Source organism: Alligator mississippiensis, chromosome 11 (assembly GCF_030867095.1).
Source record: "Alligator mississippiensis isolate rAllMis1 chromosome 11, rAllMis1, whole genome shotgun sequence".
NCBI lineage: Eukaryota > Metazoa > Chordata > Crocodylia > Alligatoridae > Alligator > Alligator mississippiensis.
In genome coordinates, this window is record NC_081834.1 from 38861502 (window position 1) to 38879585 (window position 18084).

Here is an 18084-nt window from a genome sequence, read left to right on the forward strand (position 1 = left end):
TTACCACACCTTCAACTCTCCTATGACATATGAACTTTTATTTCTACCCAGGAGAACTTTTACAATCTTTTCTCCTACGCCTGAAGAAGGGTGTCTGTGCCCAAAAGTTGCAATTAAAGATTTATTTTTTTTTTTTGCAAAAAATCTAGTTGGTCTAATAAAAAGATATCACCTCTACCAGGAGTTCTGACAACTTAACCTTTAGTCTTCTTCACATCCAGGATCTTTACACACCTTTGTAAAGCACACAGCACAACAGCCATCCAGGTCTGACTAAAGCCACCAGGTGTTACCCTAATATTAAATAACTAGCAGTAGTAAGAAAAGCTAGATTGCACTAGCTTGCAAATAAAAAAAATAGAAGTAATTTAACATCAAAACTACGGCTGCTGTAGCTTCTGTTGGTCTACAAAGAGCATCACCTATGTAGAGTACATCTGAAGTTTGCAAAGAACTAGAGAGAATAAATAAGCCACTTAATGAAATAGCTACAGTACACTGTCAAATTGAAAAAAAAATTCTGGCTATGAAAAAAAAAATCACTTCACATTCTTGAAAAAAATTGGAGTTGTGGGAAAAAATCTTGATATTTGCAACCCTTTAATGACCATGCCTAAGAAAAAAAATCCTAAAATAGAGAGAAAATTTTAGCCACCTCTCTAGGACAGTTTCTACAAAAAACAAAATATACCACCTCTCTTCTTATCTGGATGCCGACTCAGGCAGCATAACAAACAACTTGTACTTCTCCTGCAGATAAACAATTCATTTTTTAAAACTAGTTATAATGCAGTCTGTTCTAGAAATAGCAGCTACTAGAAGTAGGGCATAAACTTGAGTAAGGAGTGAAATAGCATTATATTCACCATCTTACTAGCATACAGTCTCTCATGTGAACCAAAGACTGAATTTCTAGTAGTGTGGTATCATTCATTTCAATGCATCCTTCAGACTGTCAATGCTATTTTAAAATCTTTGAACAAGTAAAAAGCAGCAAATTCTAGACCTTTGGCAGATCTAGCCCTCAGTCCTTGCAGCCTAGCATTCGCTCCTTACAATAGTCCTTTAAAATTAACACCCCTATTCATATTTTTGGCTGAGAAGTCAACAAAACTTGTCAACTAACATTCCAAGCATCTAACTTAATTTTTAGGGTGGTTCCCAATAATTGCCTTAAACCAGCCCAACTCACTTGAACTGCTCCTTCAGTCTGCATCTTCCCTCAGGCCGAAGGGTTCCTTTAGCAGCAAGCCCTTCTAAGCAAGTCTTGCAAACTACTTGTCCCTCTGTCTTGTGTGAGCTCTAGCTAGGGACAGCACGTACAAGAAATGGGGTGCAGAAGGGCCAACATTTAGGAAAAAAGTTGTGACACTGCTGCTCGTTGATTTTTTGCATTTACAGCCCACAATACCCAGATAAGTTACAAATACACTGCAACAAGGTGGGGAAGAAAAGAAGGCAGTCTTGTGCTCAGATCCTGGAGCACAACAAAACTTCTCGGATTGGGCTGATCTGCTGCCAGAGGTCACAATTACGGGTTTACAATATAGATAGTTGATATCTCTGGACTATCACTGGAGAGACAACCATCAACTCCTCTCTGTGCAACTAAAGAGGCAACCAGTTTTCAATTAAAATTGATCAGGTAACTGTGAAAACTGAAGTGCTGTATAGATCTTCAAAGCTGTTTCATATTTCTTCAAGAAAATAAATAATAGTTTAGAGAAGGAATGGATTACACAAGATTTAAGCTGTTTTACTTACCTGAGGGTCCACTAACCATCCATGGTACAAGGGAATATCAAGAAGGTCAAACACTATACATTCAGGTGTGTATTCAAATACTCGTACACCAGTGAATTTCACATTAACATCCAGGCCCGTCTGCAGTTTATGTAAAATAGCCATTGCATCACTCATATTCTGGCAACAGAAAAAAAATACAGGTGAGCCAAACAGACAGTGTTAGAGGACTACCTACATTTGATGGCTATTCTTTTAAGTTGAGCTTTCGAGAAAGTTGACACTTACAGAAAAACCTGCAGAAGGGCACAACAGTAGTTTCAGTGAATTTTTTCATCACTAAGTTTCAATAGATAACAACACTCAAGATAATGTTCAAACACAGTAAACTTCAATTGTAACTTCACACAATGAGGAATTACCTGGAGCCAAAATGCTTTTGTTATTATTTGTACTATCAGAGACTGGAGGCACAAGTCAAACACCAGGACCTTTATTGTGTGGACCCATGGGAAGAGATCTCTAGAAAAACTCTACCAAGACTTTAGAAACTTCCTCCCTTCCCTCAAGTTGAATCCTGAATGCTCTACCCAGCAAATTAGTTTCTTAGACACAGCCGTGAAACTTCAAAAAGTCCACATTATTAGCACATACTGGAACCCAAATGACTGATACATCTACATCCACACTGCCAGCTTTCACCCTAAGCACACCCCTAGATCCAACTATCAACAAACAATAGGAATGCGTCTTTCAGAGATCCAGAACTTGGTTTCTGACATTTATAAAACAATCCCCAAAACAAAAACCAGTCAAATCAGCATAGCTAAACTCAGACCCTACTCCCACCTCCTAAAATAACAATCCTGTGACAAGGACAACAGAATCCCTCTGGTTATAGTCCCCAGCTTTAATACCTTAGACATTAGATCATTATGACCTCCAACCCCTCCCAGAAAAGTGGCAATCAACTCAAGGTAACATTGGGAGACAAGCCTGTCCTAGCTTACAGGTAGCTCCCCAGCCTCAAACAACATCTTTCCAGCAACAGACCACAAGCTGCCTGGGCCTTGCTACAGCCCCAGATGCCAGCAGTATTCTCTCATCATCAGATCACATCATCACTGGACCAAGCAACAGGAATTAGAATATCCATGGTTTATTCACTTGCTCCTCCATTAAAGCCATCACCTGCTGTCTAGTCAAATAGGGCAATGCTTATGAGAAAGAATGAATAGACATCAATCCAACATCAATTCCAGAAAGACACAGAAATGCGGCAATACACTTCAGCCTCCCAGGATGTTCCATCACTACCATGGAGTAGTTGTCCTCAAACAAAAGAGCTTTAAAAAATAACTTGAACATGAAACTGCAGAACAAGAAACAATCCACAGATGAGACCGTGGTTAACACAGTCCAAACAGGGAATGGATTCTTATCCCATTAGCTGGGCTAGCTGTTAACTCCAGTGGCCTTAAGTGATGAAATGCCACATTTATCTCAATTGTTGCAATCAACAGACTCTTAGCAGTACCCTCTCCCCCTGTCCCTTTCCTTTTCATAGAAAACTCTTTCTTCCAGCCAGACCTTTCATACCATAAGAAGCAGGTTGTTGCCTATGAAAGCTCTTGGTTCTCTGAACCAGTTAATAATTCTCAACTGGGGTTAAACTGCTCATGTTCTCCCCCTACAACAGGGCTCTTTAATTAGCCTAAAACAAGCAGGAAAAGCTGCTTCATGCCACGCAGCTCTTTCCAATCCATTTTGCCCAGCGTTCGTCCAGGAAACAGGCATGGGTGGAACTTTCTGTCCACTTCCATTTCCAGGAGGAGCACTGGGAGTGCTGGACCAGAGAGCTGCAAAGCACCAGGCAGCTCCTGCCTGCTTTAGGCTGATCAGAGCCCTAATACTGGAGATGCATGGTCACATGGCACAGTACTTCCTAGGCTGGCTGTTTAGGACAGGACAGTATCAGCACAAGTTCACATCCCTTCCCGGCAGCAGAGCCTGGCTGAGAAGCACTCAGGTAAGCCGAGGTAGTACAAAGAGTGATTTTCAACAAGGGGTGCTGCTGCATTCCAAAAAGTGGTGGTGGGGTGCCTGAAAATGTTGACAACCACTGCTGTAGGGTCTCTTATCACTGGTTTATTGCTGTTGGGCAGTGATTCTCAATGAGGGTTCTGCAGCACCCTGGCATGCTTCAAGACCTTTTCAAGGGATGCCATGCAATGGTAGCACTGTTAGGTGTGCAAACATGATTTACAAGATAAATCCAGAGATTTCAAATAGGAATCCATAGCGTTAAAAACATTCTGACCTGTTGTGGTTTTTCTGGGTTCTTTGAAATGGAAGAATTACTCTACTATTTTTCTGTAGCCAAAAAAACCTAAGAGCTGTAATTTTCCAAGAAGTGCCTTGAGTTTAACAAGGGGTACCGCGAGTCTGAAACTGTTGAGAAACACTGCTTTAAGGTGCCACTCTGCCAAATCTTCTACCTGTATTAGTATCTAAAGACAGAGAGATTAAACCTTCAGAGCAGGGACTAAACAAATATTTTGGGGTTTGGGGTTTTTTTTCTTTTTAAAGTCGAGTTTCATATTTTAAGCCTTCAATTTGTTGGTTTTCAGGAAGGAAAAGGACAAGCAGCAGCATGTGAAACAATATTTGTTACCCTTTCTGCAGGTTCTGGTTCCAGAAACAAACCAAGAAATTGCAAAATAGACTAGAAATGGATAAGGAGCACTATTGAGAGATTCGTAGCTTCATAGACATTAGGGCTGGAAGGGACCTCGGAAGATCATTGAGTCCAGCCCCCTAATCGAGTCCAGCCCCCATGATGTTGATAAAAGAAAAAAAAACAGCTAGTGAACAGTTAGTAGCCACTAACTGGCAATTTTCCTCATCTACCAGAGCGGCTATGCAGAAGAAGAATTCTACCATTTACAAATCCCCACTGAACTTTGCCTGACATCAGTCTACATGTCACTCCTTCTTACCAACATTAAAGAAGCCAGATTCAAGTAATTCCTATCTCTTCTCTCTCCATGTCCCCAAACCAGAAATCCAACACTAGAGGAGAAAAGGTGTTTATAGGCCACCTGTCCAGCAATATCCTGGACTTCAAATAATGAAGACGGGCTAGAAAAACAATTGAACAGAACTACAGAAAAGTTTAAAATATGATAAAACTGTTAGAATTTTAAAATTAAAGTATGATTGGAGACACAATCTTGACTACTACCCCTTGAAAGCATTTGACAAGAAACAGGACTAGATCATTAAAAAATAAATAAATTATACTTTTAAGTTGGCTTTACAAAATTCTTTTTTCCTAGCTGAGCAGGGTAAAATGTTTGGAGAGGTTACTTATTAATATAGGACAATAATTATATCATATAGCCACCTTTGTATAAACCTGAAAAGTAAAACAAAACAAAACAAAAACAACTTTGCTTTAATCAAAAAAATTCCCACAACCTTATTCTGAACACACTTTTAAGTAGTTTCTACTGTAGGAAATCTGACATAAAAATAATCATTATTAAAATGATGTGATCTACCTACTTCTAGAGGAAATTTGCTCTTAATTGAGGGAATCATGAGCATTTTGATGGAAAAATCCTCACATAAAGCATGTAAGTAGTTCTTTTTCACTAGGTTTATAAAGGGTACATATAATTGTGGACAATAATTGAAGCTCTTCAGATAGCTTCCATTCCTTGAGATGTATCCTTTAAGAGGAGGGAACTAAGGCTAGTCAGTGCCTTGCAAGATCTTCACTAACAGCTTTTTACAATCCATCAAAACAATGGAAGAAATAAGCAGAGATGCAAGAGGACAAGGAGAGAGCATATTATTTTCCACTCAGAGGGAATAAGTATGTATTTTGCAGTAAGTGCAAAGTAAGTGTTTTGCAGTAAGTATGTATGAAAAGGTATTAAAAGTTGCAAAGCGTTCAAAGAGAATTCATGATTTGACCATCAAGAGTTTACTGAAATCTTAAGTGTGACCTATTTTAATAGAAAACCAATAAAGAGAGGATTCAGTGTGAACACTGTGGAAAGAAGGGGTCAAAAGAACAGAGCTAAGGAATGGTAGAGTTTAACCAGTTGAGGTGAGGGAAAGGGAAATAATGAGTATGAAGGAGGCAGGAAGCAATGACAGTAAAGCTACAGGACAGACATCCAAAAGAAAAAAAGATGACAAACAATGAGTAGTGAGCCAATTATGTTTACAGGACAGATATAGGTGTACAGGAGGATGACTTATCCAATTAAAAGCAATCTACTAAATGGCACTGAAATTGTAGACAACTGGATCAATTAAACAATGTACTAAGCAAGAGATTTTAGTTGAGAAGTTAATTTTGTATCGAGTTAATGAGTAAATCAATAACTTAAGACCCAAGCCAAATTGATTGCGTGTTGGAATGCAGCAAAAACATATGTATTACAAAAAACAGTTTATGTGTATTCATAAAGACTAAATTACTCTTGTAAAATAAGCTGTATTTTCACTAAATTGATACAGGTACATCTCTGACCCAGGGGCACTTCAGGATTTTGAGATTTTATCCCAAACTACAAAAGTGCTAAAACTATCAGAAAAGGCTTTTATAAGATAGTCAAAAATGCTGCTTTCTCCCTACACTCTTCTGCAGCCAAGGATTTTGGTGGAAACAGTTCTCCCTCAGATTTTTTTTTTTTTTTTTTTTAACACAAAAAAATGAGCCACATAATTATGCTGCTATAACTTAAATAAAATGATATCGTTTTTATGGTGTTTATCTTCAATACCACTAAGGCTGAAAAATTATTTTTAGTAATTTACTGAAGTTAAATCTATGATAGTTACTAGACATGTTCTGCAGATCCACTACTATATATACACACACTAGAATGTTAGTCCAGATTTGAATAATGGTAAAGAAGAGAAAAATCTGTTTCTAATGTGTTAGAAAATGTTGTCTGTTCAATTAAACCACTCTTAGAACTAGGTTGGAAATTCCTTCCCACAAGGTATATTAGACGGCCCCCAATGCCAGTGTCAAATGTTATTCCTGAGTAAAGCGATCAACTCTTGCAGCAGAATCAGCCAGATCAGTTCTCAATTAAATGCCTATTGTACTGAATACTTATATTTTAAATCAAGAAAGCACTTATTAACATTCAACATTTACAGTCAGTTTCATTTTGTTTAATCACTTTTGATATTTTAACATTCTATTTCTTTTTACAAAACAGTATCCTGAGAGAGAAATGAGTCAGAGCACAAATACACAGTACCCTTCTACTAACACCCATACTGTTTGCTCTTATTGGATTGATGTGACAAATTTCTCAATTAATTAGATTTTCCTTGTGTGCATCTAGACCAAAAAAAAAAGGTTAAATTAAAATTTGGGACCACATATCAGTAATTTAAGGGTAAAGCACATCACAAGGATGTAGTAACTCTCTCAAAACCAAGCATTATAAAACAAAACAAAAACAAATCAGAAATAAAGATACTTGTTTCTTTTAATGCATCTTATGTATGAAAGGTAAAACAGAAGACAGGGTAGATCGCACCTTACAGACTAAATCAGAGATGCACAGCACGAGGTTTTGTCCACCCAAGTTCATTTCATCACTGTTTAGGTACCTAAACAAACTTAACATGGCTTATAGAGACACCATGCAATTGAGAGTAATGTGTAATTGTGTTTACTGTTTCAGATGAAACTTCAAAAGACTTGCATAAAAAAAAACAGCATAACAAATTTGGTGTTGATGGATTCAAAGTAAGAACGAGTAAGATTGCTACAAAATATTGGTTAAACCTGCAGTTCATCTATCTATAAGCCAATTTAACATGGAATTTCATTAAAAGAATACTTTTCTTTAATCTTGCAGAGGAACATAAGAAAAAATGTGCTTAGCAATTTTTCAGTAAGCCCATTGATTTGGGTATGAGAAAACCAGAGAGGCTGCACTTTGATTTAGTAGCTAATTTTCTTCACCCTGGTCCATCTGGGCTATAACTATCACATTTTCCATAACACTCTTAGTAACCACTGATAACCAGTTACTAACTTAAACACACAAAACTTTAGGTCAAAGTTTAACACACAATTAAATCAGATCTTGAATTACGTTCCACGTCGGACTATACTGCATTTTAATTTTAACTTTGACAATGATATTCACCTTGATGTTTCCAACATAGAATAGGAAGAAGCAAACATATATACTCCCAAACAAGATTAAAAGTGCATAACCCCAAACTGTTTAATAAATTTAACCCAATGAAATATTCTCTATTTTTAAAAATGTTATATACAGTTGACAAGAATCAGCTACGTATGTATGTAGATTGGGTGTGAAAAATTCACTCACCAGAAGCAACTGAGGAACCTTCCCTACTAAATGTTGGACTCTAGGTTAAATTTTGCAGAAGCTAACATAACTATCTTTCTGTTTAAAATGACTGTCTATCCTTTACTGTTCCAAAGAAAATTCTTCTAAAACAAGCATAGTTCAGCATAGCCAGTCTTTCCAAGTCAGTTCCAGTTCCTCTGGATAGTATTATTAAGCAGCAAACTGATTAATAACCTATTCTTTTCACTGTTACTGTTCAGAACCATGTGATCCTTCAACATGTGTTCCACTCTTGGTGTGCATGTGTCCCACATGATCAGATTCCTTCTAAATAAAAAAACCCTATGAAATAGGTTCACTTATGCAGCTGTTTTTCTTGAACTTTGTCTGTATGCTGCCTAACATCCTATTGAACTGAATTCCCAGATTGGTGACAGAGAAAGTGTCTTTACCATCGTGGTAGTATGCAAGAAGTTAACATGCTGCATGATGATTATTCAAGTATAACACCAAGAAGACAGCTTTCTCCTTATTGAGTGGCAGGCACCATTGATGATAACATTTTTTTCAGAACTGTAAGGTCACAGGAGGCCATTATCTCCACTGCTTCCGACTACTTTGAGCTCCTTGTTATAAGCAGATCAACAACACACAAAACTGAGCAAAACAGGAGCAAGTATAGAGTTCTTGGAAGAGCCATTCTTCAGTGCACATGTGCAACTCCATCTACTGTTCAGAAGGAACGAGTACATCTACTGGACAAAATCTCCTCTAAGGTATGCAAGCTGCAGATATTTTAAATAATGGTGCTTCAGCACCCTACTGCTGCGTCATACTGCGTCATGAGCCGTAGGAAAAAAAGTCAACAAACACTGCCCTGCACTCTTCCTTTGCTTCAAAGGCTGACTCAGTCTTGGTAGGAAGAGGTACCAAGAAAGGAACTTCACCGCTCACCTGTAACAAATCTGTCCACCAGCTTAAAGAGGAGAGGACTCCTGAGGAAACTGTGACCAGCCTGTCCCTGGTGTGCCTGTTGGGTAGATACATAGATTTCAATCAGCCTTGCAGAGGTAGCAGGTGAAATTTGGAATATTGTATGATTCAAGGTCAGACTGCCACATGCCTCATGAGTTTGAGGCAGTTCTTCACCCATGTCCCGGGTTGAGTGCAGAGCCTGTTGAGGAATTCTAGCATAGCGCTGAAGGATCTTTGCCCATCACCCTCCCTCCCTTGCTGTGAAATACTCCAAGGTGGACTCCAAGGCTCCTGGACACTGGAACTCACTAGTGAGCAACTCTGTGCCTCTAACCACCACCACTCTGTCGTCTTATTTGTTACTCATACCAGTCAGCCTGGAGTGGGGTACATAATGAAACACTGCTCTCTATGTTGGTCATCTTGTAAGATGAGCTCCAAAAAGAGGGGTCTGATAAGTTATTCCTGATGGAAAAGTCCATGCTGTACTCAACTCCTCCCCACTGCCCCTCAACCCAAGAAGTCCAGGGAAGATCAATCATTTAACTGGTGAGTTGCAGCTTCACCTCCTCAAAAGTTGCCTCTGTCACAGACCACACTCCTCAGCAATGAGACGGGAACACCACTCCAGCCAGCAATCCAGGCACAGCTTGTCATTGCCAGTTCCACACAAGAGGCTCAAAACCTTTCCCATGTGGTCATTAAACTGAAAAAAAAATCACAGATCCATTTCTCTTCCCAAAGATCTGACACCAATGGTTCCTTTGCCTAAGAACCATACTACTCCTGGTACCATACTGGCATTGATCTCAACAAAGACCTTCCACACCTAAAACTTTACCATAAGCACAAAGAATTACCTCCTCAAAACAAGACTTCACCTCAAGCACTGGGCAGCTCAGTACTGAAGCCATTTGTGATCCCAGACAATTTTCAGTAGACTCAGTTTCAGACTCTCCACCCCTGATATATTTGAGAGGATGTTATCTCCAAGATGCTCTCCAACCTGACCCAGCATGGTGCAGGACCAGCACAGTGAACAGGACTACAGCTCCAGTAGATGAGATGTATTCATTCTCATCATCTTGAAGACATGCTCGACAGCTTCCCTTTCTCATACACAATCCCACCCCGAGTGGCACAGTGGGAGTCCCTCAGGCAACAGACAGAAGCAACAGAAGAACACAGAAAGAGAGCAGGAGCCTTCAGGGAGCAACCCAGCTGTTAACTCTATATGCCCGCCAATTCTAACTATACTGATTTCATGAAGTATGAAACCCTAACTTCAGGAAACACTTCAACTGTCTCTTTTTCCAAAGAAGCCCACCTCTAGCTCTTCAACTCCAATCAGTAGAGGGTGAGAGTACTATAGGAAGGAGTCTTTCCACAGATCCAGAACACCCCAATCCTAAAAAAAGGACCTAATCCTCATGTCCTGTTAAGGCAGTTAATCCTTTCTCCCCTCTGCTTCCCAGGATGAGTTTATACTTTTTTTAAAGATCTCTTCAAAGAAACTAAACAGATTTTTATTTTATATTCTACTATAAGGTCAGACAAAAACTTAAGAACTTTTCCATACAAAGAGTTTGGACACGATAGTCTTTTAATGAAAACTGGGGCCTGGAAAAAACAAAACAAAACAAAAACATACTTTGGGCTCTCTTCTGCCTACTTCAAAAAGAGCTGTTAGAAATACCAAGTTCCAAAAAAAGGGGCTTAAATACAGTCATCAATATTGGGCCCTACTTTTTTGGTAGTGCAATGATCTCAAGAGAAGCACAGAACAGAAAAGTTCCATCCCTCACGAGAAGTATCCAAAAAGACTGGCTCCATTTGCTTATAAGTTATGGGCTTCCATAAACCTAAAGATGAAAATCATTTATTAATAAACTCAGCTCTTCAAATACAATATTCTCCTTTGAAATTAACTATCAATCAAGCATAATAAAATAACTACCAAGGGAACAGATGGAAGAACCGAAGGCTTATGAATCAAGGCCAGCTCACAGCCAGTATTCTCTTTGTATACCACTTTCAATGCCTCAGGTATGGCTAAAATGGTATTTTCTGCCATTGCAAAGTATTCTTTCTGTCTTAAGGCACAGTATATTTAAGGGGATTGAGCTATTTAAGTAGTAGCATAGGCAGGATGCTTCAAGTTTCAAAGGCACCAAGGTGACCTGCTATCTCTGTATTTTGGTCCCTACAGCTCAAGAGGAAGCAGCAGAAAAGACAGTCCTACTGCAACAGACTTCAGTCAAAGTACTAACCCTAGCAATGATCTTCTGAGCCTCTATGGCAGTGATCCTCAACCTTTTTAGACTTAAGGTACCCCTCAGAAAATTCCAGTTCTTATTTTTCACTAATTTCTGGCTACAGAAAAACAGAACAATTATTCTGTTGCAAAGAAGTCAGAAAGACCACAACACGTCAGAATATTTTTGACATTGTGGATTCTTATTTGAAAACTCTCAATTAATCTTGTGAATCGTGTTTGCACACTTAACAGCATTGATATTGTGCAGCAACCCACATCACCCTGGTTAAGAATCACTGCTGTATGGAAAAGTAAATTTTGATAGATACCATCCAGCTGCTGTTTTGTCACTCAGACCACAACCTGGACCTTTTTTGAAGGATCAATTTTGATGCCGTGATCAAGAGCCTGGCAAAACTTCCAGTGAATCCTTTTTATTTCTTTCCCTTTTTTTTTTTTTTTTTTTTTTTTTTTAAAGCAACCACATCTTTTCTCCCCTAGAAGTTTAGATGGGAACCTCGAGCTGGTGGGTCATTAAGATAGTGAGCAAGGGGTATCCATCCAGTTTCAGTCTTTTCCCACCACCTCTCTATTCCTTATCCCTCTTGGTTTAAATTAGAAGTAAATGCTTAAAAATGAAATACTTTTCACATAAATCTTAATACTTTTCATAGTATGTTTGTGATTAGGCTATAGCAGCACCTACAGATAAATGTGAAGTGATTACATTTTGTATTCCTATCTGCTTAAGGTAGCCTAATCTACAATGTGGTTTTCAGCTAACAAATTTCAGTATGCATGTCTACTATCAGCACTCCAAGGACACTATAACTGAAAGGAAAAATTCTTTTAAAATAAAGCACAATGCAGCCTTTCATGTAGATTTTGCAATGGCTAAAATGACAGTGTGCAGAACCTTATTTTTTTTCTCCAACAGAAATAAAGGGACTTAAGTAGATTGCATACCAAAAGCAAAAGGAAAAAAAAACAACGTGGTAGAGGTGAAAGTTTAAATAAGAACAAACTATTTTGCCTTTTCTAAAGATAATGATGTGCATACTACTAGCCAGCCTTATTTTAGAGAAAAAGAACAAAACTGAGTTTTTAACCTAATATACAAGACCTGCAGTATAGAAATCTCTAATTTATGAAAAACAGCATGTTGGAAAAACAAACAAACAAAAACAATTATTTTCCAACATATTTCACTTCAACAATAAAATTCAACACAAGTACTTTTATAAATATAAGAAAACAAGGAATATTTTAGTTCATTACTGCAATATACACAATTTCTTTTTAGAAACTCTGCTTACCTGCTCATAATTCAGACGCTGAATTTCAGAAATTTCTTTTGGTTTTGCATCAAGAATATAATCTCCTAAAAAAGGAGAAAGTAAATTGTTTACATTTATAGCTGATCCCAGAGCTCCAAGCTGTAAACAAACTTTTAATGAGCATCTCTGTGAAGCTGTTTAGTTATTTGACCATCTAGTGGCATCTAAGTTCTCTAAGTTAATAAGAGTTCAATCTCTTAGACCTTTAATCGAAATTAAATAAGAATAAAGGTAATATACACTTTTCTTAAGAGTAAAGGCCAAATGACAGGCAAGCATTTTGGTTTGACATTAAGCTATTGAAATAACACTTCATAATCTGTTACAAAATCAACCATATCTGTAATGAGTTTAACTATTCAAGAGTGTGCTTTATTTTTTGTTGCTGCTTATTTCTACATATTACAGATAGATTCAATCTGCCTCTGAAATTCTGACATTCACTGTGATGTATAACTAAGGCTGTCAGTCAATCAATCAGGATACGGAGTTCAAATCCAGCCTTCCACAAAATGTAACAGATATGTTAGTGATAAGTCATCATAAAGGACAAACAAAGAATATATATTTCATGTTTGACTCTTGATTTTGATATTTAGCACTTCCCTGATATAAGTTTTTAAAGAAAACGCTACCTTGGGAAAAAGTGATTCAGTAAGAACTAAATTTGGGTTCTCCCTCTATTATTTTTTAAGCTCAATTATCTTGGCTACACGAGACTTTTTTCAACTATTAGCCCTGTTAATTCAATTTACAACCTAAAATTCAAGCTGGGTTCTTGTTTTCTCAACACATTATGAACAAATAACATTTTGCAAGCTAATTGCATCCACTTAAATATAAAATTAATAGTTTAACTGAACAACAAAACTGTTTAGCCACCTAAATGGAACTTGATCTTCAAGTTACAGGTTGAGTCTAAAAAGCTGGCAATTACTGAAAGAAGTTTACTTTTAAGTCAGCAATCCTGAGCGGGAAGAGAGTCTAACAACATAAAAATCATTTTTAGAAATCAAATGCTGTGAATTTGAGTAGTACATTTCTAAGACACAAAATACTGTTTAGTTTATAAGTCATGTGTTTATTTAATGTATAGCCTTGCTGATAACTGAATAAAAAGCACAGCTTTTATCATATAGTAACTGCTGTTCTTCAAAAATACTGCAGTCAGCATGGCTCATTTTAAACATACTTGTGAGTCCCATACTTGGAATATTTTGATTAGCCATGCCTATCCAGACTGCACAGGTATCTTGTGCCTTTTCATGCTCTAGTGCAATGGCATGATGAATCAGAGTGCCTGTGATCTTTACTCAGTTCCCTCACAACCTGAAGCCCATCTTACACAATCCTGGCCAACTACACTTCAGGGTATCATAGTTACTTTAGATAAGTAACTGATTTTTCTTCTTTTAGTATGCCCATGGTGATCCAGATAGATTAGGGTTGTCAAACTCTTTGGGCACCCCAAACCTGAGCCAGACCCACTTCCAGCAGCAGGACAAGTGATGGCAGCATCAACCACTGTGGGTGTCTGAGCTGCTATCCCAGCTCAGAGAGCCATAGAGGTTAATGCAGCCATCGCTCACCCTGCCACCACTGAACAGGGCTCTATACTCCAGAATTTAATGGCAGGCCCTGCCCCTCTATTCCTGGTCCCTCCTGAAGCTTTGTGCGCTGGATGACCCCCTTGATAGAGATCACTGACAAGCAATATCCTCCTTCTGGATGGTGGGAATGAGGACTACCAACTGCATCAGTTGAACAGAAATTGGAACACTATTCTCCCACATCTGACATTGGATCTAGGAGGAGCAAAACCCAGCAAATAAGGAGTTAAACAAGAGTGAATTGCTGCAATACCTCTATAACATTTAAGACACAATCAGAAGTTGCTTCAGCTCTGCCAGAGTGAGTGTGATGAACAAGAGGGGAAGGTGCGTGCAAAAACCAGATAGTAACCTGATGCTTTACACTTGAGTTGTCTACTTAGCTTGGCCTTTAGGATGAAACAAATAGGTCTTTGGAGCAGCCCATGATTGTCAGAACCAAACTTAGGGACAATGCAACAAGAAGGTACAGTTTCTTCTGTCACACATGGACTACAGGTCAGGCAAGACTCCAGGTAAACTAGCTTGCTTAAATGAGACATGCAGTTCAAGCTAAGGCTAGACAGACAAACATGGTTAACACATAGTTCACAGCAATGACTACTACCTAGTCATCAGCTGGAATCGCTGCCCAAGTACGTGTTATATTGTTATGGTTCAGGCTCATCTCCCAACCTGTTGTCATGTCAAACCTGCTAACTGTGATGGAGATTAGCATGATAGATGATAATGACAGATGTCTTCTGGAATAGGGAGTCATTTTCAAATTAACAGTACTGCAAATACCATATGGGGCTGGTACCAGAAACACTTTTGAATGGGTACAGGATGCTAAAAAATGTCCTCAAGGACTTCAGAATGGCCCTGAAGTACATCTGGCAACACAGCATTCCTTCAGTCCTGGAGCTAAATGTACCTGACCCTTCAAGTGACAAATTTCTAGTGGCTGCCTGCCTGGACCCCCCCTAGTGATTTCATGTGGCTGTAGCCAAGAAGGTTAATGAATTAGGGCCATTGACTTCAAAACCATATCTTACTTAACTATTGCTTTCTGATAGAGTGCTTTGGCAACCCTTTGTCTTTCACTGGTAGAATCCTTCCATTCTTCTCTGCTCCCCTATGGGAATGTGAAAAGGAGCATTTTCACATCATATATTTTGCAAACAAGTACATTTTTTTTAACTATAATTCATAACTGTAGAGAGGCCAAGAAACAGCAGGGTGGGGGGATAGTTATACCAAATGTGTCCAGCTTCTTTGGATTCTTTGCTTTTTTTGTCCTTTAGGCTCTTTTCCTGTAGGAGGGCATACAATTTTTCAATAGTCTTCTCTGGGACTTGAAACCATTTTGTATGGCAAATAAAGCCAGAGTAGATCAAAGGCCTATAACAGGTTCCATTAAGTCCTCATTTATTGACAGAACAATTTCTGTCATTACTAGAGTTCAGCATGTCAAGTAATTTGAAACATTTGCTTGAATTAAAGTTGTTCCAGCATCCAATATGTCTAAAATTCTCAATAAGAGCTCCTAGAATACCTAAAAGTTACCGGTGGTTGGTGTCTGAGCTACCATGATCACTTTACAGGAGAGGAAGCTAAAAGAACAGTAGAGAATTTCTTGCACTCATTCCATTATTTTAGACTGCAGTATCTCCAGTTCAGGAGAGGGTGCCATGTGTGCTGATGCTGGAGGTGACTGGAATCTCCTCTTGGTAGAGGAGGTAAAGGAGGTAACACTTCGTTACACTATGACCAAGATAGCACATTTTATGGATTATGGCCCAATTGTGAATGGCCCATCACTGCCAGTCTTGTAACTGCACAAATCCTGGAATACCTGCTAAAGTGGCTATTCTGGTCAGTCTGGAGACAACTCTTTGCTGGAATTAGGTGAGATGGAGTGGCCCAAAGTAGTGGGTATGCCCAGAAAACAGCGTACTATTTGTGTGGTTCTTGTAATGGCAGCACCAGTGTTTAGAGGAAAGGTGAAGACAGGTTCTCAAAGGCAAGTTTCAGCACCAGTGTTCAGTCTGTGCTGAGGCAAGTGTCAGGCTTGCTCTTGGCATTAACGTTGACAATGATACCATGAACGCCTTGGCTTTCTTAGCCACTAGCGTCTTGTTAAGCTTTACTGCATATCAACTGCTTTATGATGACTACCCTACAGCACTTTTCCTACAGCAGTTTAAAGGCTGAATTGTCTTAGTTTAGGTCTCTTTCACCAATGGCTACCCTACAGGAAAGTAAGAAACAGCAGCTCAATTTCAATAGCTAATATCGTGTAGGTTTTTTCCACAGTCAAAATACAGTCACAATCAAATAAATGAATGTCGTACATCCTCAGGCCACCTGTAATCACACTGATGATTCTCCTGCACTCTTTTCAGTTCACTGAAGGCTAAGCTTTCATGTACTGTAATGTGAAAGTATGCACATCAGCAGTTACTGCAGAGCAGCTGTTACCTGCTTTCTTTTACCCTGTAGTAAACTAGTTCGTTGGTATATCCCCTTAGACTCCTCTCTTCAGTATAGACATAACATATGCTTAAAGCTACACTTGTGTAACCAGGCTCTGCAACCAAGGTTGGTGCCAACAGTTCAGTAGTAAAGATCCTGACTGAGCTGGAAACCGAAGTGCTGTGTCAGTTTAGCCACTTTATTAAGCCTTTTCTCTTCACTAAAACTGGAGGTGTGCCCGATAGCAGGAATATTCAGAAAACAGTCACCATAGTTCAGACCATGCCTTCTCCATCTTCATGGACTTTTTTCCAAGGAGATACAACTTGATACTTGTATGTCTCCATTTCCAAATGCAGGAATAGAAAAAGCAAATGCTGGGATATTTGTTGTGGATACATCCTCCATGGTAGCAGATAAATCTACTATGCCCATCAATCAGTGGGCTGTTATTCCAGATGCAGGATTTAACCCCAATTGCTATCTCCATTTCTAATTGCCATGATTTTGTGTGTGTGCATACGCATGTGTTTACACGACACACACACACACTTTTTTCCTAAAAGAACGAAATTATTTATTGATCACTATTTAAAAAGAAAGCATCAATTATGAAATACAAAGGTAAAATCTAACCATTAATCCTAAATAAACATCTTAGAATTAAACTAATGTGCGATATTGCAAGCTGCCTATCCAGTTACAATTTATTGAAGTCTATTATTCCATTAAGATAATTTGGGATTCAACATTCAGATACTGGGCAATAAATTTCTTAACAACCCTTTTAAAAATTATGTAACCAACTTTTTCTGAACTAAAAATTATGTGCTGCATTTGGGAAGGACATGGTATATGTACATCTAGTGTGGTTGAATTTCTGCTTTAAATGCAAAAATCAACTCGAAGTTAACTGGCAGTTCCAAAATGCATATTCCTGAAACGATAAACTTGTAGTACCTCTGCCACCTATAACAACAACATAGCACACAGTTGTTATAAATTGTCCACCTATTTATTCTAATCCTGGACAAAATATTCCCTAGTGAGAATGTTATCTATAATTTTTTTTTTTTTTTTTACGTGTTGCCGATTAAATATATATGAAACTCAAACATCATTCTGAAGCCATTACACTTCGAAGGAAGAAAGTGTTGTACAGAGCAGAAGAAGTATAGTAAAATGCACTTTTCTGTCAGTTAGAGACTTGTCAAATGTGAACAGTTGCACCTATGCTGGAGACTGAATCTGATAATAAAATGGTGCCTCCAAATAAGAAACCCCATTCATTGTGTCAATTCCATTAATTTTTGCTGTTATTTTAATTGGGTCAGGCTGCCAAG

The 18084-nt window shown here is 38.4% G+C and overlaps 1 protein-coding gene across 3 annotated transcripts in view; it reads right to left on the minus strand.

Annotated features, from left to right (window-relative positions):
* MINDY2 (MINDY lysine 48 deubiquitinase 2) overlaps positions 1-18084 on the minus strand; it is a 64063-nt gene that overhangs the window by 36015 nt on the left and 9964 nt on the right. For 2 of the 3 annotated variants that reach the window (XM_019477844.2, XM_059714831.1), the window contains exons 3-4: positions 12654-12718; positions 1765-1923 (exon numbers count right to left, since the gene is read on the minus strand). In XM_019477844.2, coding sequence (XP_019333389.2) covers positions 1765-1923; positions 12654-12718 — 224 coding nt within the window. Of the gene's footprint in view, positions 1-1764; positions 1924-9059; positions 9136-12653; positions 12719-18084 lie in introns of all 3 variants that reach the window. The other variant, XM_019477845.2, reaches the window with a different exon arrangement.